This window comes from Rhopilema esculentum, chromosome 16 (genome assembly GCF_057945365.1).
Source record: "Rhopilema esculentum isolate cy_ngs chromosome 16, ASM5794536v1, whole genome shotgun sequence".
NCBI classification, from domain to species: Eukaryota; Metazoa; Cnidaria; class Scyphozoa; order Rhizostomeae; family Rhizostomatidae; genus Rhopilema; species Rhopilema esculentum.
The window spans coordinates 5379921-5407470 of record NC_142830.1 but is presented as its reverse complement, the minus strand read 5'-3'; the positions used below and the strand labels follow the sequence as shown (position 1 = coordinate 5407470).

Genomic DNA, 27550 nt, shown 5'->3' with positions numbered 1-27550 from the left:
CTGAAACAAAAAGAAAAATTCTTAAGCTTTCTGTAGATTTAATGCAAACCTGAAATAAAACTAATTCAGATCGAACAATTACCAATCCACGTTATAAATTACCAATAAAGACTCAATATTGAAAAAATAAAATAAAACGCAATAAAAATAGAAATGTGCTGATTAAGTGAGCAAATAGAGGAACCTTATCTGTCAAAATTAGCCTGTTAGAATTGCTAGGTCATTTTCACTTAATTCCATTTCCATTCAGTTTATTTTGTGCTAAGATTTGTCCTCTTGTTAAATTGGCACTGGTTTAAAACCATTTGATGATCGCTGGAAAAATGTGAAACCTGAAACGAATATCTTTTAGGAGTTTTGAAATTATACGCACAGTCTGCTAAATAGCCAATGTGCATAGCATTGCTAAGGTTGAGTGACAATTGTGAATAGTAATAGTGCATACATACCCTACCAACATCGGTTTGTCCATATCAAGATCTTTAATAGTCATGTGCTTTGAGAGATCATTGCAAAACTTTAATAGCATGCCACCAACTACTTGCTCATCGCTGTACTGCCCAACTATTGCCACACAAAGAGATGCACTAGGAGCCTACGGAGAGATTCAGAAACTAAAGAACTGTTGCCTCGTGATCGCATTAAGCGTTAAACTCGGAGTAGCAACTTAGAACTGTCCTTTCCAATACAACAAATAACGTGTACAGCTCTGCCAAGTTTTCATTAGGACACTAAAGATACCATTTTTATAAATTTGATAGGTATCTTTAGATTTTATTGTTGCACAAGTGGTATACTGATGTATTTAAAAACTGAAATATTTATATTTAAGGTAGCTTCTAAATGTATTATTCAATTAACGTTAGAATGCTTCGAAAATTTCACAAAACCTTGAAATGTTTTCTTGAAGTAATCAGGTGATTTTCATTACAATAAGTCTAGACTAGACTGAAGCTAGCTTTCGTATGAAACCTTAGATAGATATAAGGGCAGTGTCATACCAAGTGTGACAAATTTGTGCCTTAACAATTGTTTATCAACTGAAAGATCTCCAGAAACCACATTAAGAATACAGGTTTTTTATTAATATCTGAAATTTTCTGTAAGGTGGTGAAATCACTTTTTGTTATCTAGAAGCAGCCAAATCTGACAAAATCTGATCTAAAATGGTTTTAGACCCATATATAAAAATTCCTGATAAAAAATGTTTACTTCCTTTGATTCGAGGTTAGCATAGACTGCCAACAAGAATATGCAATGATATTACGTCATCATATTGCTTGCCGGAACGACCAAACGTCGAAGGGAACCGGCATTAGTAAAAGAACATTGGAAAAATAATTTCCAGCTACAAACAAACATTTTGTTTCGATCTTCTGTAGGTACCCCTAAAATCGTAGGTATCTGTAGGTAACTTTTGGGATAAAAAATTTCTTTACAAGTTTGTCGTCACGAATAAGGCAGTACAGTCAGAAATTCATGGGAATCTTTCGATAATAACAAGTCAAGGGGACTTTTGTGAAAAAGGCACTTTGGCCCCCTTTCCCCTCCAATCAAAAGGCAACAGGGGCGTTGGACCCCCTGTCCCCCCTTCCCCGGCGTCCGTGATTTTGCTTGCATAGCATGAACTAGAATATCATATGCTATGATAGCATGAGATATGCAAAATGCATCCTAAAATATTACCTGCTCAAAATAGAAACCTTTCTTAATATCCTCATTCTTTTTGTCATCGATAGTCAATTGCCATTCGCCCGGATCTCCATGCTCAATTTTGTTACCCACATCTTTTTCCGAGTCACTGTTAATAGGAGAACTGTATCGAGGCAGGCTTGAGGCAGATTCTGGAAGCGATGATGACTCTAAAATGTGAATTGACACCATTGTTTCTATGCTTTCGTATGAAAAGATACCAAGTGTATTAAGTTCATATTGTAACACAAATATCACGCTCACTTACCACGATCCTGCCGTTCTCTTTTTATTGTACCTCTGTGGATAGGAATAGCAGTATTAGATTTTATCAAAATCAAAGTTGCTGTTTAGTCAAAGTCGATAGTGACAATGATCGCAATCACATTGAAAACGATAATGACAGTCAAAAATATGCATATGTTGCTTAACGAACTAGAAATCACTTATAAATGCTGCTCCAAATATGGAAATAAAATCTGCAACGCGCAAGGAAATTAAGCCTTTAAAAAGCTTTTCTGTGGTGAAACGTTATTGAATCCCTCAGGCTTTGCACGCCTAGCGTTTGCACGCCTAGCGTTTGCACGCCTAGCGTTTGCACGCCTAGCGTTTGCACGCCTAGCGTTTGCACCAGGTTCAAATGAACTGGTGATCGCGTAAATTCTTATTGGATAAAGTACAGGATAAATCATTGTTCATTTCTTAATAAGCAGTAGCTCCTCCCGGCACTCAGAGAAGAAATAGAGCTGAAAGACAGAGAGAATCAATGGAACGGTCAATAGATCCTTCCATAGAAGTCAAGCTTGGAATGGTGACGTCTGGAAACGAACGAAAACCAGTCACCTTGCGCTTGCTACTTATCAGTTACCCAATTCTCGTTTTGTAAACAAGTCCAATAAATGATTAATGACTTTATAAAATAAATGATATAATATAACAAATAAAATGAATGAGTAAACACATTCGTTTTTGAGGAATGGGAACATATAGAAAATTTCATGGTATTAAGTATAAATTTTGAGGTTACTTGACTAAGGTTTTAGTAACATCGTAAAGGTTTGAAAATATTTATTACCTTTGCTCCGTAGAGTAAAATTGTTGATAACACTGCTTGCACACGCGCACCTTGGTTGGGTAACCAGGTACTGCGCAGCGGTGGCTAGAACAATATGCACATGAAACCTTGCCGCAATGTCGACAATGATGACGTCGATTGAACTGCAAATACAAATTTACTTTCAAAATGTAAACAATTCACCATTCAGGCAAATAACTCTTTCAAATCTCTATATCTATTTATCTCTAACAGAAAACTAAATTGATCAAGACTTATTTCTGAGTGTTTCTATAGATTATGTGACAGTTCGCATATTTTTACAGAACGTGCGTATATTTCTTCAAAACAACAGAATAACAAAACTGTCTAAAAAATCATAAAATAGAATAAAAGAAAATAAAACCGTCACAATTGCATAATGAAAAATCGCAAACGAATGTAATGGCTTGGAATTGTATATATAAAGCTTAACACAATATGCCTCCAAAACTTATTACGATAAGAAATGCTGGATCATAATAGTCTATAGAGTAAGTCGACAAAAAAGGCGTGCGTTGCTAGCTCTGATTTAACTAGCCAGTTCCCTCTTATCTCTGATGCAACTGACGACTTTTCGAATTGGATTTTCTGTTTTGTACAGGCATTCTAAGATATCAATAAACACATTGATGCAAAATTGCTTCAGATGATGGACATGAAATAAAGTTTAACTGGCAATTGTAGAGACCTTGAATGCGGGTTTTGCATTCGGTATAAGCGGTATAAGCGAAAATTGAATTTCACGAAACCTGACGAAATTCAAGTTAAAATGTTTTACTTACAGTAGTGAAAATTGTCAGGTTGCAAATCATACATATTCTAACCATACGATCCGATATCCAATGGTTTCGATCAACGGGCGGCTCTTCGATCCCAGACAAGTCTTCCTTATCCTTAATGTCAGTCGACAACTTCTGTTTGTTTCGCTCTTCCTCTTGTTTATCATGTCCGGCTTCGAGATTAGCCTCGTTTTTCTGACCACTGTTTGCTCTTGGGCGCTTCTTCCTTGACGACCGGCCTCTTTCTGAAGGCAACAAAAGCAAATGCATTTGGTTCAAATACATTTCATATGCACGAAGTAACTTAAGAGATCTTTTTTACACACTGAAACACGGAATTATCAAAACTATTTTGAGATCGTAGTCAACCCAATTGTATGATTACTCTTCCTATTTTAACTGCACAATTTTAGCAAACGGTAAAGTATTATCCGAGTAGGGGAAAAGGGGCCTTTCTTAACATGCAAGTAAAAAAGGGATGATTTACAGAAATCTGCAAAGTAACGATAAAATAATTCTTTCTAAACTTAAAATTCTATAAAAGCCTTAAAATCAGACAACATGCATTAAATTTTGTTAACTGTATCGATTCCTACCGATGTCCTTTAAACTATGTTGCACACTCATTTCCAAAACTGGAACAGCCAACGACTTTTCCGCATAGGTAGCAACAATGTCGTCGATTTTGCTGTTTAAAGATGTAAAAGTACCACTTTCAGATATATTGGATCTGAAAACATCTATTACAGTTTTTGCAAGCTCGACCTTCATGTTCATCAGCAACTGCTCTAGAATAAGAGTTGGCTTCGAACTTAAATGCCAATATGAGAATTTCAGTGACTCAGGGAGCCTATCCAGAGCTTTGAACCCCAGTTCTGTGTACAAAAGTTCAGTGAGTTTTTCTTTAGAAAACATGTCTGTAAGGTATTCTATCATATAACGCAGCAATGCCAGAGAATTGTGGGTAGATATTTCACTGCTTTGTAGTAAATCTTGGCACAGTTCCAATGTCATGTGCTTATTATGCAGGCCTTCCAGATGTTGATGAAGTCGTGTGTAATCTGTTTTGGAGTCTTTCAATAAGTCATATAGCTTTCCACGCAAGCACATCTGCAAAGATACAAATTTAATGTCACGCTAGAATCTGAGGATGACTCAGTGGTTGAGGCAGCTGACTACAGAACAAAGCAAGGGCCTGGGTTTCAAGTCTCCGTCATGTCCAAATTTTCACTCAAAGTGAGAATCATGAGGTTTGGCCCCATCGGAAAGAAGGTCATGGACATTGCTCGACGAGCATCGCTTCTCAGCGTCCTAAACCTACCTTCGGATGCTAACAAACACAAATACGTTTCTATTGAAATGAAAACACAGTTAAAGATGCTACCAGCTTTTCTGCCTTATTCACCTATCGCCAGTCCAAAGGACGTAGCAAATTTTGAAAAAGAACACGACATGCATGTTGCCATATTCGAAGAAAAGCTTTCCGTGAGCGTAGGGGATCAGCAATTCATTCACTCCATTCAATTACCTCACCGGGATATATGAAAACTAGTTAGTTAGTGTATCCGGAAAACCCTGCTTAAAATTCGTACACAGTATCGGTAAAAATCGAAGATCAGGGTTTCAAGTTAATTGATTACAAAATGCTTAGTGGTAAGTGACAAAAACGCTGTAAAGTATAAATGTTTTCATGTGCTTGCTTCTTAAAACATTTACTATCACGTTGCCATAGGGAGATCTTAAACCGATAAGTATATCATTAATAGCACCTACCTGACAAAGGACAAGAGATAGATAAATGGTTTTCGGCTATGGTTTCAATTTAATAATGTTCTAATATCACTAACATAAACCACGTTGTAATATTTGCTTTGGTATCTGGTACTCACAAAATAAAAAGTTGATTTAAATAAAACTACAGAAGAGCCACTCACCTTGCTCAGGTCACGTGAAACACAAAAATTGTTGATCCAAAAATCAATGAGATCGAAGGCTCCTGCCGCAACGAGCAAAATTGAGACGTATTCAGGGTGATACAGGACAAAGTCGATGACGTCTTGCCACCGTGTGAGTTTGAAGTCTTCTGGAGCTGCAGATTGGACGTTTTCGTAATGTGACATAGAGAGCTTCTGAACCTGAAAAAAGACAATGCTCTTGAGAAATGGACAAGACTTAATGAGAGAAAAGGACATAAATTAAATATCATATTTTAGCGACTCATGACTAACAAAATGTAATCTTTCTATAATTTACGTATTTTCCTCTTGTCCTAAAGGTCAGTAAGAAATAATCATGTCTTCTCTGAATGTCTTGATCGTTTTATTTACGAACTTTAATCAACAGAGTCAAAATAAAAATGTGTATTTACTTACTCTGTCATACCATCGAATTTTCTCTGCCTCAAATGTTAATTGATCAGCTAACGTCTGGGAAGAGCTGCAACCTTCGGAGCAAACTTCGAGAATTTCTAATGCTTCAACAACATCGTAATACAAAATACTATCCATTGTCATCTTATAACGTAGAAATGGGTCATTAAGGAGCATCAAACAGCGTTTGTGTTCAAGTTTAAGCTCAACGATGTGATCCAAGTCGATTTCCAAAGCATTGTCACCTGAGGCCATACAGGTCTCAGTTAAATCGTCCAGTCTATTACGAGTTTCATAAATGCTTTCACATAACAATCTGTCCTTCGTCACAACAGGAAACATTCTGGGGAAGGTTTCCATCAGTGCTGCAAAAAACATGCCACCAAATGAGAGAAATACGTGCACGAGCTCGACGAGAAATTCTGTCGATTCCATGTTGACGGAGCCGCAAACATCAAGCAGGGAGACAGTGACTTTAATCAAAGATTGGACATGCTTAACATACTTCGCTGAAACATTCGGATGGTCTACTTGAAGGCATTTCAGAATTTTCAAAACAAGCTCAGAACGAATTTGAACGAATGCTTGAAATGGCAAACTGGCATCAACTGTTTGCTGGATATTCTGTATTTCCCTTTGGATAAAGCTTGGGAGAGAAAAAATTTTCTGAGTACCCATTCTGATTCCTCCATACTTTGATTCGATGATCACTTCTCCGATCTGATCGAGCAGTCGCTTCTTTTCAAGAGCCATACAGATAACTGAAGCTGACACGGGGGATGCTTCATAAAGGTACTTTTTCATCGGTTCATTAAGGACAACGCTTTTTTTAATCTGCCCAGTCACTTCCTTCATTGAATTTCTTGTAGAGTCTTTATTGCAGGCATTCGCTGGCTCAGTGTCAAGATTAAAGTTTAGATTCCAATTGGAGGAATCAACATCAAACAAAAAATCAGCTTTGCTTATATACCCGAGCTTTTCATTCAGCTTGCTTGAGTTTTGCATAATGAACTTCAATAGCAAAATATTGCGACTCTTACAGTCCAACGATGAGGCTGTTTGCAGTCCAGGGTTTAAAGGTAGTCTTTGCAGAAATAGGTCTCTGTGCCAATGTAATAATTTTGGAACTATTACCTGCAATGAAAAAACCATGACATTGAAAATTTGCCTGGAAAACCACTATCATCTGCACAACTCAAAATAATAAATGATCCCAGGTTTAGTTGCTGTAATGCATATATTGTCAAAGGTTCCTCTGAAGGTTAAGAAATATTAACCAAGGTTTTCATAAATTGCACCGGTCAGGAGTCATGTCTTGCGACTGCTTTGTCTAGAGCATATCTGGCAAATAGCTTGGGCTCGAATAAGAAAGGCATGGGCAAAGGTTCAGGTAAACATTTCGGGGTCCTAACTGTTTCCAGTTACTACGTCACGCGGATATAACTTTATGATTACGTAACTAATAGTTGTGCTCACCCTGTTGTTTTTCTGCACGACTTTGACGTTCTTCTCCAAATAATTTTTTGCAGCAGATTCTATTTGGCCTGCAATTGTTCTAGGTTTGAGTACCTGCAAAAAAGCAAGGTTTAGCATTGAAGGACTCTAGGAGTCAGTATAGCATTAAACGCCCAATATGACATAACCCTAGTTCAAAGTGAGTAAATAAAAAATAATTAGAAACATTTGAAACATCAGAGAATTGGAGAACAGTTTTTGTCGTATCTATCGTGCACGCTTCTGCGAAAGATTTACGAACTCACGTCTGTAAAACCCCCTTTTAGTGACAAGGCAGTACAGTCTGGTTTTCAGATGGACCTTTTGATAATTACAAACGGCTGATGTCAATGTAACTTCTATGAAAAGGGCACTTTGCATTCTTGCCCCTCTTATAAAAAGGTAACAGGGGCGGTTGATCCTCCGCTACGCCGTACAGGGAATCTATATCCAAATAGGGAAGTAAACTAAAGCGATTAACTACCAAATAAGAATTTGAGGTTACAACTAACTTTTAAAGGTGGGCAACTTGAGCTTCCATGAGTCAAAAGGAAAATGCATCTCTTATCGTGATTGGTTGGTGTAAAAGCAAGTCGGGACTCTGTCCATTCAAACACTGAAAGAAAATTAAAAATATCATTCTGTTAAACATTTGAATATTTGGACTTGAACCTCAGCAAAGAGTTGTCGTGTTTTAGTTAAAGATAATATTTAGTCTGTAATTCTTCTGAGACAACAATATATCTACCCGAGATATTCTAATGATTTATTCCAAATAAGTTAAAACGTGACGACAATAAGGGGCGTGTATAAAATGTGACGAAAATAAAATGAAATCAAACACAGGTGACGTATTTGATATTTTTAAGCTGGCTTGCAAGAATTAGTATATCTGACTTACCTAGCAAAACTGTATTACGACTCTTTTACTAGCACGTGGCAAAAGAATACTTAAAGTAACAAGATTTTAGCATTTAGATAGTTACCTTCTTATAGCCTGAGAGAAGTGCAGGTACTTAAAAATTACCCAGGCGTCACTCAAACTTTTTATATACGGGGAGGTCAATCAACTGCTATCAAAATTCACCTCAAAGTATGAAAAACAAATTTAACAGACCCAACATTATTAGCGAAAATGTTTTGATAAGACCCAAAAATATCAAAATAGAAAATATTTTTTGTTGAGCACAAAACGGACCACTAGTCATAGTAATTTAGACTGTTTCCTATAATAACCAGTTTAAACACATGTTCTTTTATTCATGTTTTTGATATTATTTTGTGTAAGCTGACACACAAGTATCAAAAAGTTATATTGTTAAATCAGGTATCAGAAAATGCTTACCCATAATTATCGGATTGACCATCCTTGTATATAAAAAGTTCAAATGACCCACCTGGGATAAAAGATAGAACTTACATTCGTGCCTGGTCTTTATTGCACCTCCGTAATAACCAGCTGTCGTTATACCAAGAATATGGCGGAATATGTTGAAGGCACTGTGAAAAAAACGGCAGGCTCTCACTTGGTTTGATTATAAACCGAGGTTAAGAGTAGCTTTATTACATTGAAATAATCATCACGAATCTTGCCATGGTACAGGTATATTCACCTCATTTATCACCTACGTATGGCAGCTACTCATGCATGTGAGTTTAGTCACTCTGAACAGGGCATACAATATCGAATATAAACTTTTTAAATTATTAACTGGATTTTGAAATGGTGCAATAGATGAGGTGACGTATTCATTACATTAGATGACACTTTCATTGGACGAGATGATGTATACGTCAGCTGAAGTGAAGTTTTCATAAGATGTGATGATGCATTCACCAATTCATCTTCCCAACAAATTATGCAATAGGATTCCCATCATTGGCTAGGAACTAAAGAGACGAGAATGCTTACCTCATGATTCCCACTTGCCCAACCTCGTACGCCATAAACTGATCAATTGCCAATCTGCCAACAGGATTGCTCATGACTGATTCAAACGACCATTTTTCAACCTCTGATGAAGAAATATCTGGAAGTCCTTCTATGCTCCCACTTAAGATCATAAGAATTCCATGAAAAAACATAACGTTGTGAAGATTTATGATAAAGCATATTTTCTCGTTGTCTGTATCCAAGTTGTTCAGATCCACGAACTTTAGCAAGGAGGAAGTATGCACAAATCTTTTAAAATTCTCTGACTCAACAACTTTCTTTATCTGTTTTGAGCCAACATGAGTCTCATAGGTGGAAGGCAGGCCTGAAAAATAGATCATTTAACTGTTAGTTGCCGGTTTGGTTTTAGAAAATCAAATTATCAATAAATTATCCGTTTTAGTTTCACGATAAATATATTTGAAAATCGCAAAACGTTTAGTTGAAATTAATAATTTTAAACCATCGTTAACGGAAGCATAAAATTCTCGTTAACTAGAGAATCTCAAATCTCTAGAAAGGATTTGGATAAAGCGGTTGATGTTGAATTACAATCTCGAAAAAGGCATCAGACGAGGAATAGACTTATTCCTTATCTCACATCAGAATCCTCATCTATAAATTGTCTTTCTTTCAAAGAGCTATAACAAACTTAAATTTAATTCTGGAGCAGTTCTCGAATTCCATTCACAAAGCAAACAACAGCAGTACATTTCAGGAATTTCTTCTTTACAAGTCAGAATTGCATTCTTATGTTCTTGTAGCAGCATGTTGTTATATATTTATATATTTTTTTTATCATTAGGTATTATTATGCTGTCCTTTTCTTTTTCTGCTTAGGACTTTTCCATTTTCCACACAAGCCCTTCTTCTCTCCATTTCGGGGAATTTCTCTTTCAAGCCCTAATTCTCCTACCTCCACCATGGCCTGCTTTGAATATGACACATATTTCGCCGACTCCTGTCAGCGGGACTGGCCTGATCAGTACCATGCCTATTTGGGTTTTACTGATTGTCTCAGTATATGTCGATAATAATAATATTTTTATACAGGATAAAAAACCTTAACAATTGATTGCTGCTATCAATGTTCGTCCTGTAGAACTAAAAGATACTTAAAAAAAAATAAAAAAATTAGACGATAATTACATCTTTAGGAATATATTTTATAAATTGTTATGTTGTGCATAAAAATTATCTATGATCTTCCTGAAATTGCAAGACATCCTTGCAGCAAGTGGCAGTTCCTTAAAAATCTTTACACCCATGTAGAAGAAGCCTTTCCTTGCGTATTCAGTTCTTAATCGTGGGAGGCATACACTATATTTGTTGTTTCTTGTGTTCTTGGAATGTTCTTGATACGTAAAGACGTTGATAAATGCAGAAATAATACAAGAAGTATAAACCTTATGAAACCGCATGGACACCAAAGTAACGTTTTAAAATACGTTAATAAAAACAACAATGATAGGTAAGAATTTACCTGATAGAATTTTCACCAGCTGTTCCAACAGATTTTCCATGACTTCAGTTGGGTTTTTTGCTTCCATTTCTTCATTGCTCTTGTTCAGCACGTTAATTGGTTGCCTTAGCAAAAATGTTGTTAGATCTAGGGTCGGGATAAGAAAAAGTTGTTTAATGTCTGTTAGATTTTTTCTAATTATTTAGGGTAACGTTATCGATTATAACAGCCAGAGGGTTTCCATAAATCACATACACTAACTTGCTAGGAGCAAGGATACAGTGGTGAAGTCAACATGATTTATCCTAAACGATGGTTTACATATTATTTTTGCTACAAAGATTGTGTCAAAAAAACAGTCAGGAAGGATTCAGAAAACGTAGTTTTGTTATGCATTTAATCATTATCAATTGTTTCAATCATTCAGATGGCCTACATTATTAATCATTAGAAACTAAAAGCAGAAACAAGAATTGTGTACAAAAAAAGCTTCAATAAAGCGATGTACAAATTTTTGTCTATCAAGATTACCTGGACAATTCTGAGCACTTTTGACTGGTATCGCTACACCAAAACTTTTGGCAACAACTTTGACAAGGCTAATGTTCACCTGTCTTGCTATAGACTCTAGCCTGAATCATAAGAAAACCAGATAAAGAAATGAGATCTAAATTGAAGAAAGTGCTACCATTGAAGAATGGTAAAAAAAGACAGGCTAACTTCAAAAGAATACTAATGTGTTACAAGAGACTGGTGGTGTCATGCAAAATAAAATCCATCACAAGATCAGACCAAAATTTAAACGAAGAACAAAACTGTAAGTGACGCTACCACATTTAAAAGTAATAAAACGTCTTACAAGGTATCACAAATATAATAATCAATTACAGTTTTATGGATTAAGAGGTTCAATAAAAGTTACATGATACTTTTGTTGAGAAAGTGACCTGGCCTGAGAACTGAGAAAATAGCTAGAAAACATACCTTTTTGGAGGCATGCTCCATTCAAAAAGCAAACGACCAAAAATATCACAGATATCATCCTTCAGTACGACAAATGGGTTGGCTGCTTTTATGCCACCAAGAGAAGACTGTTGCTCGAATTTGACAAAGCGTTGTTTACCAGTATGTCTTGTTTTGAAGTAAAGCTGGAGCCTTGCTAGAGTATCAACATGCCTGAACAGTGTTTTTATATAATTACGCCTCGGCATTCCCTCTGGAATAAGCACAAGGTTATCAGAGGAAAATGCACTCAAAGTTTCATTCATGGATTGTCTGCATAAATTTCCTTCTGTGTTTTTTTCTTCAGCTAAAATTGCAGTAGCTATTATTTCGTCATCTAGAAATTGCACGATACTTTCAAGACAGCCCTTTTGTTCAGCAAGTTTGCTAAAATTTGATTCGGTCTCCCCTTCGAATTGTTGGTGATACGGCTGTGTGAGGAACTGGCTGAATGACGAAGAAGTGTCATTCAAAACGTTTTTCATGGTTCTTGTTTCCAGTTGAGTGAACAGCGACAAAGATGTCTTTAAGACGCCCAGGCAGCTCAGTAGACTTGATCTTAATTCTGGGCTAGGATCTGAAATTGAAATGCTATCTTTAATAAGTTGCATGCTGCATAGCAAGAAAACAACTGTTAAATATTTCCTTTTCCATTGGGTTGCGATGACCATTACATACCAAATCAAATCACGGCCTCAATTTCTATTTTGAGCCCATTTTAGGATTAACCACAAGATTTTTCGTTAGAATAAAATTTTCTTATTGTTTATGCTTTTATTGTAGATTGCATAACGGTATGAAGTTTTATAATTTATAAGGAATTTGAAAAGCTTCCATCGCCAGTCGCTAATCATAATCAAATCTCTTACCAAAATTTTTAACTTTACATTGTCAAAAAATTTATATCAAAATAACTAGCAACGTGAAAACTTGAACATAGAATGAAATGTTGACCCTTAATCCGAATCTTGAATAAAAGTTCAGTGCAAGAGAGTTTGAATTATTCTTCGAAAGAAAGTTGTTAACTGAACTGAAGTATTGCAACTGAATAAAGCAATGGCTCTGAAAGAAACCACTGAAAATTGCTTCTTGCATTGGATATATATATATGCAAAGTCATGACTTACAGAATTTCACAAAACCATCATTATCTGTAGTTAAAAACTAACATACCAAGCTTAATGAACTCATCTGTTGCGTCCAGAATCGTTTTGCAAACAGCACTTGGTAACTCTCCGGACACGACGAGGTCAAAACACAAGGCTACTGATCCAAATGGTGTCTTACTGGATGTGATAAAATCGTGTTCCAATAGCTTTTTCAATATGCTTCTGATATTGGATGAAAGCAAGCCGGCCGCTGCAGCAGATCTGATGTGAGTTAGCTGTGACGAACTCCCGGGCTTGGTTGATTCAACTGGTGACAATAGCTGCAAATCTTTGATTACATTATCAAAACTTTCGGAAAAGCTGACTTCGAGGCCACAACTATCTCCTGAATTGAGAAAAATAGGTATCAACAACAGAAAGTGCTTTGCATCAATAAATCACCCTAAACATACTATTCATAGCTAGGCTGCTTTAACGTCAAATTATATCAACATATTTATTGAAACGATAAACAAAAAGCAATGGTAGGATAGAAACAGTTTGGCGAGAGAAAGAGCGAGAGAGAGAGAGAGAGAGAGAGAGAGAGAGACCGTATCAACAACCGTCTTTGTAAGAGATACTGTCACTAATCACCTTCTAACTGAAACATCTTTATGACTTGCTTTCCTCGAAGCAAGCTATCTTTTTGCAAACACAAATGCACTAATGATTCCGAAGATGACAGCATACGTGCTACCAGTTGCTCTGACTCTCCAGAATTTCCTATGCACGCAACTTCGTCAAGTTCCCCTTCAGAATCCGTATCAACACTGGGTTGGTCTGCCTTAGCAGCAGGCAATGCAGCATCATTTTCCTCTTGTGGGAAACTGCATAGATCCGAAACAAGTTGCAGTCTCCAGCTTGCATCATTTATGCTTTGTCTCAAATGGGAGACTCTTTGATCAAATGCTGTTCCCATGTAGCAATCTACAAAAAATGTTTTTTTTCATAAATAAACATAGAGATTAATGACATGGCCTAAAATGAATTTTTGAGCTGATAGCAAGTTTCCGTCGGTTGCTTCGCCATTTATTTACAGCTAGTAGATGCTACTTTTATTCTTTCCTATTACTTTGACATAAACTGTACCAATTTAGTGGTATGCTGCAATACAACTGTATAAATAATCATAGATTTGTTTGTTTTTGATATCAAATTGTACTATTCAGTATTGAAAAATCAGATGAATTTTAATCGCACTCAAGTGCTGAACAAAACAAACTAGCTGGAAAGGCATTTCTTCAAGAAAGTGTCGAGAGCCCATAATACCAGGTACAGTTTTTGCTACAAAACAGTAGCTTTTGTTAATTTACAATGACATCCCCCTTCAAATAATGCATCTCCCTTCAAATATTTGTAGATCTTCAGCATTGACCGATAAATTCCTGTCAGATAGTTTTAATGGAAATTTTTTCACAAACATTGTTTTGCAAGGGGCAGTATGCCTGGTCTGTTTCTCTTAAGGAATGGTGCTAATTTTTCACAAGAGTCCTAGCAACAAGTTGTTTCAAGGACAATATGCATGAATTGTTAAAGCCACTCTTAGTGAAGATTATCTACAATAGCTGGCTACTCATTTGAATAGCTAATGTCTTCAATTCTATGTTCTAACCTTGAGAAGATTTTTCCAGCGCAGAATACTTTGCTGCGATGAGTTCCATCGTACACTCGTTGAGAAGATCCAAATATTCCTTTATTGCTTCTTCTTTGAACAAAAATCTGTGATATTTTTGAATTTTTACAGAATCTTCCGAAACGCGATCCAGTTCAGACATATTCGATGGTCCACTGCTTCTAGTCAAGTCATAGCTATTCTGCAAATTTGTACATGATAAATGCTCTTCACGGATAAAAAGCAAAGAAAAGAGGTTTTCCAGGGTTTCGAGCCGAAATGACAATGGGCTAATCTTTTGGATTTGGGTCTTCAGATTGTTGATTTCTTTGTCGTCTTTCGAGCCTGATTGGTGACCACAACCATTAATAAAAAGAGAAAGGGTTTTTTGAAGAATGCAGAAACATAAATACGTGCGAATCTCTGCCAAGGGAATAGTCCTTTCATCATTAGAGCTAGAACTAAAACATTTTGGATACGTAGGCTGAAAATTTAACAGGTCGACCAGTTCTTCAGTACTAAACCACTGGAAGATTTTCAATTCATTTATTGATGGAAGAACAGGACTGAAATCCATTTCGCGAAATACATCTTCTTCCAAGAGTTCTCTTGTTAGTATATCCACACTATCTCCCTCCCTGGAAAAACCGAATGATTACAAACTAAACAATTCGGCACATAAAATGTATTTAATTTTCAAAATATATGGTATATATTATCAAATAGGCTATAGCATATACATTATGTTTTTCATTTTGTTATTTCTGCATTTTGTTAAATGCTCTGCATATGAGCGAGGTATATGACAATTTATAGAGTTACTTTTTAACACTTTAAATAGTACAAGTATGGCTTAAACAAGAAAAGTTTTACGAAATGAAACAAATATAAAAGGCAAGTGAAGAAAAGAGAGAGTTTGAAAGTAAGTGTCAGTAATTGACTCTAAGTGCACTAAAACAATACCTTCTCTTTATAAAAAATTTTCTGCTGACATTCAGATTGTATTCAAGGCGTTTGCATGCTCCAATAAATGTTGGATCCATTTCACAGCTCTAGAGAAAAGCAGAACAAATAAAATAGAAAATACAAGCAATAAAATCATCCATAAAATAAGTTTAAGCAAGGGGTGAGCTGAATTAACATCCAGATGGGAGCAGGGGAGATTGGGTGCAGGTTTGTTAATCTCATATCAAATGTTCACCTGAAAATAAATCGATTTTAAATTTTATTTAGGGACAGGAAACAGTCAATTAGTGTTGCAATTCACATTAGGCAAGAACTGCTAAATCAGAAATTAGGAATGAGAGTTTCCAACTTGATGAGCCACCAGAAATTTATGAGTTTTACGCTTGTCTTCGAAGAATAAAATTTTGGATATAACCATTTCAGATATAGCTAAAATTGAAATCAAGTGTAAGGTTAAAAATATACCTGCATACTAACATTGGTCGCTATTAAATATAACATGGAAGACTTAGCTTACCTTTTGGTATGTAAGAAGTTTAATGAGTCTTCGCTTTTCAGTGTAAGATGGTTGATTTTCCCATGCCAACAAAATAATTAAGGGTGTAAGAGGCTGCAATGCTGCTGGTTTCAAAATCTCTAGTGCAAATTCATATTTCCCTCTGTTGATCAACTCAAGACTGGCATGCTAAAAAGATTATATGGTAAACACAAAGATACAAAGCACAAAGATCATCAAAGTTAATTTTTAAAAGAAAAAGGTTCAAAAAATTCTTATCACAAACAGAAAAGTTATCTCAAACTGGGTTTAAATAAAAAGACATCACATATAATGCAACAAAATAGATTATCTTAATTAACTACTTTGATGAAAACATAGAGATGGTAAAAGAAGGATGGAATGATGAAACTGAAACAAAAGGTGATAATACTAATACACTGAGGAATGTAAAGATAATTTTATGACAACAAAAAATTGAGGAACAACTTACAATAATATAATCCAGAAAATGTATTTTGTAGTAGTCACAAATTTGGTAGGCTGTCATGAAATCAATAGCAGGATTTTTGCCAAAGCTGCCAGAGAGCAAATTTGCTATACATATCCTCTGTTCATCCTCATTATACCTTGTGTCTTCCAAAATATCTTGCAGTTTTAGGCTATTCAATTTATATTTCCAAGATGATTCTAATGCCAGCACCAAGAAAGGTTTTGATTTACAATCAACAATTGAACAATATAGCAACTTCATGTCCTTTGGGCTAAATTCATTAATGATTTTTACAATGGATACCACTGCATTTATAAACAGCATGTTATCTGGGGTAAAATATTCCTTTGCAGAGACAATGACAGGAATACAGTCTCTAATAAGCATTGTTTGAATGCTCTCATCAAAAAGCTTTAATCGGCCAATATAAGATAAGATAACTCGCAAATAACATTCGGCAATGACATCTTTCCTTCTTTCTAACATTGCTTCAGGTCTTGCTGGGCTGACAAGAAAGTTAGTTAATGTTCTACATTTTTCCGGATTAGAAATGGCAAATTCAGTTAAGAATTGGCAGAACTCTTTTGATAAACTTATGAGAGCTTCATGCTGCTTGTGCTCATCATGACCAAGCTTGAAAAAGCAATAAACATCCTAAAAAAGAAATATTGACAGATAAATATTATCTTTTGAATTCTCAATTGGAACTAAATCAAGTTCAGAAATGGAAGGAAAATTGCAAATTAGAAATTCAAAGTGCTTTTTCTCTCTAAATTTCTCTTTGATAAAGAGACAACTAAATCAAGATCATAGCCAATTGGTAACATTAACACTGATTACCACAGACCTGGCCATTTGTATTTTTGTAGGTGACCTGTGAATTGCTCCCCACATTTGCTGAGGCAAGCTAAATAAGTAACACATAGAATGTACTTTAAAGACACTCGACAGATGGCTTAAGCCCCTTTAGTATCTATCGGTTCCCTTTAAACAGTCTTGAAGTCAAGGAGTATGCTGTTTTAATTGTTTCAATTTGAATTTGCTTTAACCCGTGACTTAGGCACCCCCTTTACTTGAAGGATTTAAAAGAACAGACTCTTTCAGTTTCATGTAAAGCTGGCACAAAACAAAAATAACTATACTCTTGCCAAACAATCTTTTTGTTGTACAGAATTTGAAAATAGCTTTGAAAAACAAATTTTGAAACAAACTAAAGTTATTCTTCTAGCACTCTTCAGAGTATAAAACATTAGAACATAGATGAAAACTCTACGCTAGGAAATGTAAATACCTAGTTTTGGATCGAAATAGGCCAATCAGAAAATGTGAGCACATGACTGTTGAGGTTGTCCAATCAGTGCCGCTTTCCTATTGAAAATGTTACCGACAGAGTCCTAAGGTGAAAACGAACTTCTTCTGTCTACACAAAAGCAGTTTGTCATGTTTATATAGTAGATAGATTCAAAAACTGCTAGATGGAACGATGGCTTTGCCAAAAACGAGAAACATGTAGCCGTTATAATTTTTCACCCAATCTGGGTTTTTCAGTAAATGCCACTGGATAGTGGAATTCCATGTTTTGGTTGTCGTTTTTGATCTGCAAGACAGAGTACCTTGTTCTCGTTGAGGGATAGTTTTGTTTCTATTGCTGGAAGAGACCTGCTGTTTTATTATATCCCCCAATCTTCAATCCCTACCAATTTCTTCAACTTTCCTTCCAAAAATATGCTCGTTTGTAGCATTTGTTCTAATCGCTACAAATGTACCTTTCGCTTCACTATCCTTTTCCAAATAGATCAAAGTTCATGCCTATCATAACATAACCGCCCAACAAGCAAAAAGTTAATTGCAAAAAATGCAATGACGGGAGAAGTCGCTGTTACAAAAATAACCCAATTAACCCTTGTAAGTTTTCAGGGTTCTCTGAATAGGAAAAGGGCAAATGAAAGGAAATTTTAGAAGAGCGATTCTCCCTTCATGTTCTGTATAGGAGAGCAATTTATAGCTCGCCTCAGGTTGCGAGGGGAGCATGGAGGCTCAAACGGCCAGGCCTGTTACCACATGCTCAGATGATTGAAAACATAAATATGGAGTGCAGTTCAAAATAGTCACAAAGTCATTGAGTAAACTGAATATGAATTAAAAATCTAATAAAAACAGTTCATGAAAATTCATCCATCTATAAAAAATATTAATATACTCATTGATAAGATGAAAAAGGTTAAATTTAACATAAATTCATTATTCCATGATTGTAACACTAATGTTGCCACTAGAAAGGCATTTGTCTCTAAGCAATCTGCACTTGTCGGTACAGATTTAGAGATTAATATCTAATTGGTTATTTTGTGTAACAGAATGTAAAAATGAATACTTGAAATCATTTTATGCTTGATGAAAAGTACATGATATACTATTAATCAAGGAACATACTGTTTTAGCTATCTTACAAGAAATATAGAAATATTGAAATAGTATTATAGATAAATAGAAATATGGATTGAAATTTGAAATCATTCCATTGCTCTGTGCCCAGGTATGTGTGCCAGAAGGTGGTACAGTAGGGCCAAAAAGTGCCAACAGTATAATAATTAAAAAATTTTCATTTCAATATTGACACATTTCTTGGCTGTGAAAGTTGCTTTTAGTATTCTTCCTTATATTCTTCTTTTTTTCAGATTCAAATTGTTTAATTTTGAAGTACTTGAATTTCAACAAATCCATCTTCAGCAAACAAAAAGTTTGGCTTCATTTGTGTAATATAAGATAGATAAAAGTGGGGGAATTTGTAATCAAGTAATGCTGCAGTCTCTGAGCAGCATTACATTATTATATGTCTAATTTATATGCATGAAAAATCAAGTTGAAAATGTGCTTACCTGTTGTTGCTCTGGGGTAATATCTTGGCCTAATGTAAGGAGAAATATCTTGAACTCTAACAGCCTTCGGTTAGCATTTGATAAATATGCCTAAAACAAAAAACAGCAAAAGTGCATAATTCAGTTATGATTTTACTCTAATGGTAAAAACCAAGGCATTTGAGTTGATATTCACATGAAAAATAAAACATCATTTTTGCAATGGATATAAAAAATATTTGTAAGAAGACACAATGGAGATGATATTTTATGTGAGAAATAATTCACTAAACATATACAAAACTTAAGCTAAAATTTGACTATCAATTTAAAAACAGTGCAAATTGTTTCTTTGGTACATTAAGTGTGTGTTTTGAAAACAATAGATAGGAGGGGCTAGTCAAAAAATATAAAATCATTGGTAAATGTTTGATAAACTTTGCTTTTTTATTTACTGTGAGAGAAATGTTGTTAACGGCAAGATGGCAAGATTTACATTCAAGCCAGAAAAACAGTTACATACAAGCTGTGATGAGACTATCCTTGACTGGGCCAAAGGAAGCACTGTATAAATGATTAAAAAGACATTTCCCTACCTCTTTCTTCTCATTGTTGTAGAGCTCCACATACAGAAGAAGGGCAAGCCAAGATAAATGAAAAGGGGTTGGAACAGACTTTGAGCCATGGCTGTAAAAGTAACAAAGTCTTTAAAATTATAGTGGGATACATTTGAGGTATTTGTATATTAGAAAAAACATTTAGCAATGTGCTTTCACATTTAATAACTTTTTCAAAGCTTGAAAACTAAACATCAGAATTTAATCATAAATCAGATGTTTTTTTATTAATATGACAACACAACCGAAAGTGTCAGTGTTGATGTCAAATTTTATCTACATGCACAAATTTACCATGAAATACAAAACAATGAGTGAATTTTAACCAAGTCTAGCCATTAAAAGTTAAGGAAAATAAAAATCAACCAATTGTTTTGCTTGTTCAATGCCTACAAATAAATAGGCTATGTAATTTTTTTGTCTTGTTTTAGTATATCTTGAAAAGTAGATTGACAAATCATAACTTTTATACCTGTATTTTCTTGGATGGTGCACGATATCTAGAAGCAGCTTGTGCAGAACATCATCCTTTCCAACTTTTGACTCGTGGTATACCCTGGCAGATGCCTTAGCCAGTTCCCACTCCCCAACAGAAACTGCATTTCTCACGAGCTGCAACAGCCTTTCCTGATGCAGTTCTGTAGTTTCTCCTGCGAAAAAGGCATCTTCAACAGCTGACATTTCAATCGCAGGCCATGTTTATCGTTAAAGTATCATAAAATGAAAATTAAATGTCATTTTCTAATAAGGAAAGGAATACCAGCTTCTCGTAGACATAGCCTGCAACCTCGGTTTGATAGAGAGGACAAGGCAATCATATGACTCGACCGGGGGCTTATTTATTTTTGTCCGTCCTAGAAGGGGGCTTAAAAGAGGGGGGCTTATTAAAGATGGGGCCTATTCATAATTCAATGTAAAAAATATTATAAAAATGCCCTCATTCAGTTTTTGTTATGAAAATGTCATACAAATATTTTTAAAAGTCTTTGTTAGCAGCTTCGAAAGTTTCTTAAAATCTATAACATCTTCTATTGGACACCTTCTAAACAAATTTCGACTGCCTTTTAAAGAGTTTTTAAGGAGCACAAGTAAATATCTACATGGACCGTATTTCATGCACACAATCTCATCGTCATCACACCCATCAAGAGACCAACTCAATGCATATGTTTTCTTTGTTTGACATCATGGGCTTAAGAGGGGATACTCAATAAAGTCGAGTGTTTTTTTAAATTTTTGCTAAAAAGACAGGGAGGGCATAATAGAGCTTTCATGGTATATATTTATTTGAGTTTTTTATCTCTTTTCCCCATTGCTTTGGAATTTCGCCGAAGGAGTTGACATGCGAAATATGTTTTCAATTTCATGATAATGCAATTCTTTAAGTAATTCTTGAAGTTTAAGGGCTTCAAAAATTGAGAGCCGGGGGTGGCTGAAAGGGATTTAGCCAGCAAAAATTAAGGTCTAAAAACACTGCAATTTTTGAATATCCTTTAAGGGTGGGCACATGCCAGCCTAGTCCCCTTGGTCACTCCGTCCTAGCTTAAATGTTACAAATAGGTTTCCTAAGTCTGAAGATTGCAAGAAAGACGTTTCTGGTTATTTTCTAGAAACATAGGCTAAAATTTACACTTAAAGATTTTTCAAGCATTTTTTATGATTAAATACATTTTTCTACATATAAAGCAATTCTTAGCAACAAAAAGCAACAACAGACAATTTTCACTTGTATGAATGCAATCAGAACATAAAACTCGAAAAATTATCCTGAAAATCGTGTGGCCAGGAAGCAGCTACAAACAAGCAAATATCAACACTCATTCAAGCAAGTCGTTAAACAAAAGAACAACATGTTTCAGGGAGACTACTTTCCCCAAATGGCATCGATAAATAACAGAATTTATAAAATAAGCTCAAACAACTGCATGTGACAAAAATATTCAGATTTCTATATACATCATACTTTTACTCAGAACACAAAATTCTTTTTCAGACAGTTATACAAAATACAATCATAAATATCATGAAATCATTCAATCAAATTTCATTTCCAGATTCAAAGTTTGCCATTGTGTAATTCCCAACGTTTGCAGCTTCTGTCGAACCTATGCGTTAGCCATTGCTGGTTGAGATGACCATACCGTTCTCTGCTCAAGAACAAAGGTTTCCCACGTCTGAAAGGTGAAAATATCTTCATTATTCCTGCGAATTCCAAATTCATGTATCTGATCTAAAATGTCAACTCTAAATTGATGATGTGCGCGTCGAGCTTATAAGAAAAACATTTAACATCTAAGAACCTCAAGTATCTCCATTAAATTTAGTAACCTATCTTTGCATTTCATTCTTTTTATATTATATTCATTCCAAACAACTGCATTATCAGCGAGGCAGAACTATATTTGTGTTCCCTATGCAAGTATCATTAGGCAAGAATTAAAGTTCACCAGTCACTCTTACGAGATTTCTATAAAACCTCTATTGCTGATTGCCTTGGTACAGTAGGTTTGTAACTAGTCAAGAAAGACAAAAAATTCATTGAACTCAAGTCCAATCTTACCCTAGATCTTTATCCTCTTCTCCAAAGCTATCAAGGTAAACAGAACCCCATATGCAGGCGCGTTCACCTCGAATAATGAGAACAGATGAGCTCGACACGATGAGAAAGACACAAGTACCAGAGCCACATGTCACCGAATGCTGTAAAACAGAAATCAATAAATTTAATCAAATGCAGCTCAGTTACCAAAACACATTTGAAACCTAACAAAAAGCTGTCAGATCAAATTTAGATCATTTTACCTATAAATTTCATAAACCCAAGATTCTCTCCTTCTCTGTATTGGCTACCTTATACCACGCTAAAACACGTGGGCAGTTTCATAACTGACCTTGATTTTTTCCAAATAGCATATGGCTTTACTTTTACTAAGATATCAACATATTCGATCCTATTTCATTTGCCTTTTGCTCCTGTTTGTTGTGTTCCCCAACAGCACTGGATTTGCACTATTCTGCACAATATTATCATTTTCACGCAATAAGTTCAAGGCATAGCTGATACCCAGGTTTATCGACTTTCAAAACAGTTGGCTTCGATTTGGTCTACAGTAATGCTTAAGTATTCAAACTTACTTAATTGGAAAAATACTGCAAGATAAACATTGGTAAAACTATTTTAATTGTACACGGGGATAGTAGAATTATACAAAAACTTCAAGGGAGATAAACCAAAAAATATTATTTTCATATGTTTTACTTATTAACTACAACTTCTGGGCATCGTAGAAAATGTTGGTATTATTCTATTTTGTCAAATCTAGTAACTTTGATCTGCGACGAATAATAAGTAGTGGTAAAAATATCCTTTAAGAAATGGCTAATTCCAAGATAATTCTTGTGGTCCATGAAAAAAAGATTCATGTCAAAATATAAAGTCTAAACAATATAAATTCTGGCCTACAAGATTTGCTATATATCATACGAACCTGAGCACATTCGTAAGTTCCATTTGCATCTGCACAACAGCTTGATTGGAAGCAACAAAATTCGCCACAAACTAAACATAATGCAGGATGCTCTGGAACTTTGTTGCATTTACTGCACGCCTTTTTCCGATAACACTGGAACAAACTGTCAAAATTGAGAAGAACTTGCGTAATATTAAGAAATACTGGATTAAAGACATGAACATAGAAAAGCAATGTCACGCTAAGAAAATCACTGAGTGGTTTTGATATGCTGGAGAACAGAACAGTTTAAAAGGCACATCTCAACATTGTAGCAGATTTGCAACAAATTGTGGAAATGATTCCAACAAATCACTGGTCCGTAAATTACTAGTGATTCGTGTGTTTTTACATGGAGGTATTTATAATGGCGGCCTAGAACAGTTTGTTTGGGCTTCCATTTGCAGAAAGACAAAAAAACCGTGTTTCCGAAGATGCTGTCTTCCATTTCGGAAATTTTTGGCTACGTTGGCCTAAGTGGGAAATCGAAAGATGCATTTTCTTGATGTTGTAATAACTTAAAAGCAGGGAAGTAGTTGATTTTTTCTCATGGTTTTTTGTGTATTTTCGGTAGGCCACATTTTGTGAACTATTTAAATTGACACTAATGAGTTAAAAGGCAAAATTCGTAAGGAGTAATTAATTCATAAAAAATCGCCTCGACCCCTATATACTTTTTTTTAATGTTTTTCAGTTTTTTTTGGTAATATCTATTTTTCTGAAAGTTTGGATTACGTAGGTGAAGTAAATCAATATTTGCCCCTTAAAGGGTTAAGAAGTTCCAAAGTAGATAGAGAATAATGGTAAGTTTCGTGGTGCTTAGCAACTAAAATTGATTGCTTTAAATCATTGGCCAAACAAAAACGAAAGTACTGCACTATCAAACAAGATACTTTCTTATAAAAACATGGCGTGCAGAATATGCCTGGTGACTTGTGACGATACATTGGTAGTTATCTATCTACAAAGTTGAACAAAAAGGCTACAAAATAATCAATACGCTCCATTGATGCTAGATAAAGATAAAACACTGCGAAAAATTATATTTCAAACATCTTCAGATACACTACTGATTAAAAAAGCATATTGGCAAAACAGTGGGTCTTTGAAGAAAGATTACATTGATAAAAACGAAAACAAACATGGTGACTGTTGTTTAAGCAACTTTGTACCTGTCGTAGGAGGATGGCAACGCAACTAGGTTTAATTCAGACCAGTTATGATTCACGGGCAACATTGTCTGAAAAAAGAAAAAGCACGTTTAAGAAGAAGCTTTAAGTCTGCAGGATGTTTGCAGGGGTTTTCAATAGTTTAAATATGTCTTCAAAAATATAAGTACTAAAACCAATTTTGACTTCGTAGAAGTTGGATGTAACTTACGTTGAGAAGACAGAATAAGGATGAGGATGAATTACAAACTATGTTTTCGGTAACAATAAGCGCAAGTATTCCATCAAATACGATACTGGATTCAAGAACGTACCAGAAACTAAACGGGTTAAGAAACGAGACGAAGGGTCGAGACTCTGCGACAATAAACAGATATATTGTCAAGTTTACCGTACACTGCAGTGTAAAATGGTTGCATATTTCGCTTCGTAGGATGTGTTTCTCAGATAATTTAATTGCATGAAACATCAGTACTACTGCATTTTAATAACCTTCATTAATATGTATCAAATTTAAAACTGGGCACTGACCAAATCTGGATTTCTTTCAAAAGAAGCAGCAGCCATCAACTGATCACACCAAAGTTGTATCACTTCGTACGGACGTGGAAAATGCCATTTCAGGCAATCAGTTGGCAACAGATCTTGTATATCTGTATCACTTCCTTTTGATGCAACAAGCCCTAGATTTGTTGCCAAGGTTTGGAATTCTTTCTGATCCTTATGAAACGGAAAAATAATAAGTACAATGCTACAAATGCGCTTCGTAAAAAAACAGCAGTTAAATCCTGTTAGGCTTTCTCCAGATAATTCGGACATTCCCTGAACCCGACTGATTTTCATTTGTCATTGCGATTTTTATATCTCTTCTTAGTCAAAAGTCGTACCCCGGATCATACATTTGTGAAGTCGGATCATTTCCAACCCCCATCGAAGGTCGGTCTTAACAGAATTCAACTGAACCGACTTGAATGTATCTTACTGAGATTTAAATTTTGACACATAGAACAATAGTAATATAAGTAAATTCTCCTTCTATTAAAGTATAGGAACCCTAACAAGTTTCGCATTTCCACAAAAATAAGCACGTTATATTATTAATCACAACATGCAATACAGCATGGGAACCGTTTGGAAAGGCAAAACACAATCTCGACTAAGCGTTTTGGTGTATAGAACAGAAAACTTCTAAGTTGCAGCTCTAAATTTCATGCTTAATGCAAGCATCAGACTGCTCTAGAGTAAGCTACAAATTTTGAGATTTACAAAAGTAAGTAAAGATCCTTCCCAACTTTTTTAGATCTGTGTATACTGTTCAAATCTTTTTACACTTTGATGCAGATTGTGAATGTCAACATGCATCATATTCTTGAATGCTCTCTTTTATCCAAATCAGGTGAAAGATTGAAAAGAGAAACAATTATACCACTAAATGAAACTTTGTTTTCTATATGGGAACAATCATAATCTAACCAGAGTCTCTTTGAATGGAGCTGCAAACAACACGTGTGCGAGGGAGGCAGCCAATCTTAAAAACGGAAGAATGAAGTCTTGTATCTGCAGCTCAATTGCGTGCGGTGATAGCAGTGATAGGCTTATCTACGATGAAAGGAGATTTTTATAAACGACGAGTTTGATGCCATGGTACCGCCAGCAAGCAATGGAGCTATTTGGCCCATTGGTTCTTTACATGAGGGTTCTTATAATGCTCTCTTGGTGATTATATCATCCGAAAACTGGCCCATTGGTTCTTTACATGAGAGTTCTTATAATGCTCTCTTGGTGATTATATCATCCGAAAACTGAGATTCGTAAAGCAATTTCTTATGCCCTTATAACTAAATAGCATTGCTAGTGGTACCAGTAGCTGATAATTCCCTTCTACTCTAATTCTCTTGAATGAAAACTTGGAAAAAGAGGGATAGTAGGAAATGAAAAGATATAATCATGATACAATGTGTATCAGACATGTTTAAATCATGCAAATGTTTATATAAGGCTACAAATTATACAATAGTTTGCATTTCTTACAAAGTTTAGGGTGGCAAATAATCGATAAGCATCATGTATAACATATTTTGCTCCTGACTTTATTATACTCTATTTACTGAAACATTTTAATTTGTTACATTTTAGTCAATACTTTTTGAGCACAAAAGTTTATAGAATATTGATCTAATTAAGAGGAAAATGTCGAAAAGTACACACCCCCGTCATCGCATCATCTTGCATTCCTTCATTTTCAAAAACTTTGTCCTTTAGACCAGAGAGTGAATTCCCCACCAAGTCCAATAACTCGTATGCAACATGATTATTTGAATCCTACAGAAACAGCAAAGGTATCTATTTTGAATCATGTAGGCAACAGCAAATTAATCTTTACTTTTTTTAACTTAGTAGCTGATAGGGTTTCTGTGTATAAATATGATAAATAAAAAAATGTCCAAAAATTGCGCAGCATACAACGCTTAATACCATTCATGTTCATGCTGCACGTCGATCATGCCACATCTTTAACGTAAACCTTACTAGCAGAACAAGAACACATACATAATACTGCTGGAATCAGATGCTCGTCTATCCTTCTGACACAGTATTTGATGGAGAATTTGCAATGCATATTAAAATTCGCCTCTGATAAAACCTGGGACTCGTGCTTAATACCGATCAAGCAAAGAAAAGTGCATTCAATTTTCTATTTTATGGTTTCAAAAGGTCTACTTTGCTGAATGCGTATCAAAATTCAATATAAAACTGAAACTTCTAAGAAGAATCAAGAAGCGCAACAGAGGATCAGTTTAGTGCAAAACGAATCGCGGTTTACTTAGCTCTAACACTGGTTTTTTTCACCTATT

General features: G+C 35.2%; 2 protein-coding genes across 2 annotated transcripts in view; both read right to left on the bottom strand.

The window, feature by feature from the left end:
• The window catches only part of LOC135682116 (uncharacterized), a 31817-nt gene extending 10084 nt beyond the window's left edge, over window positions 1–21733 (bottom strand). Inside the window, exons 1-24 of the mRNA XM_065196847.2 lie at window positions 20490–21733; window positions 19997–20087; window positions 19422–19511; window positions 16543–17196; window positions 16071–16238; window positions 15551–15639; window positions 14588–15225; window positions 13570–13902; window positions 13001–13321; window positions 11810–12404; window positions 11357–11457; window positions 10847–10972; window positions 9343–9688; window positions 8851–8930; window positions 7943–8046; window positions 7413–7505; window positions 5940–7070; window positions 5502–5702; window positions 4164–4677; window positions 3571–3812; window positions 2768–2910; window positions 1961–1992; window positions 1687–1862; window positions 450–595 (exon numbers count right to left, since the gene is read on the bottom strand). Of these exons, the coding sequence (XP_065052919.2) occupies window positions 450–595; window positions 1687–1862; window positions 1961–1992; window positions 2768–2910; window positions 3571–3812; window positions 4164–4677; window positions 5502–5702; window positions 5940–7070; window positions 7413–7505; window positions 7943–8046; window positions 8851–8930; window positions 9343–9688; window positions 10847–10972; window positions 11357–11457; window positions 11810–12404; window positions 13001–13321; window positions 13570–13902; window positions 14588–15225; window positions 15551–15639; window positions 16071–16238; window positions 16543–17196; window positions 19422–19511; window positions 19997–20087; window positions 20490–20698 (6623 nt within the window). The 5' untranslated portion in view covers window positions 20699–21733. The remainder of the gene's footprint in view (window positions 1–449; window positions 596–1686; window positions 1863–1960; window positions 1993–2767; window positions 2911–3570; window positions 3813–4163; window positions 4678–5501; window positions 5703–5939; window positions 7071–7412; window positions 7506–7942; window positions 8047–8850; window positions 8931–9342; window positions 9689–10846; window positions 10973–11356; window positions 11458–11809; window positions 12405–13000; window positions 13322–13569; window positions 13903–14587; window positions 15226–15550; window positions 15640–16070; window positions 16239–16542; window positions 17197–19421; window positions 19512–19996; window positions 20088–20489) is intronic.
• A 206-nt stretch (window positions 21734–21939) lies between these two features.
• Window positions 21940–27550, bottom strand: part of LOC135682117 (E3 ubiquitin-protein ligase ubr3) — a 46839-nt gene continuing 41228 nt past the window's right edge. Inside the window, exons 40-46 of the mRNA XM_065196848.2 lie at window positions 26904–27017; window positions 26169–26294; window positions 25227–25415; window positions 24699–24766; window positions 23506–23650; window positions 22578–22717; window positions 21940–22191 (exon numbers count right to left, since the gene is read on the bottom strand). Coding sequence (XP_065052920.2) covers window positions 22074–22191; window positions 22578–22717; window positions 23506–23650; window positions 24699–24766; window positions 25227–25415; window positions 26169–26294; window positions 26904–27017 — 900 coding nt within the window. The 3' untranslated portion in view covers window positions 21940–22073. The remainder of the gene's footprint in view (window positions 22192–22577; window positions 22718–23505; window positions 23651–24698; window positions 24767–25226; window positions 25416–26168; window positions 26295–26903; window positions 27018–27550) is intronic.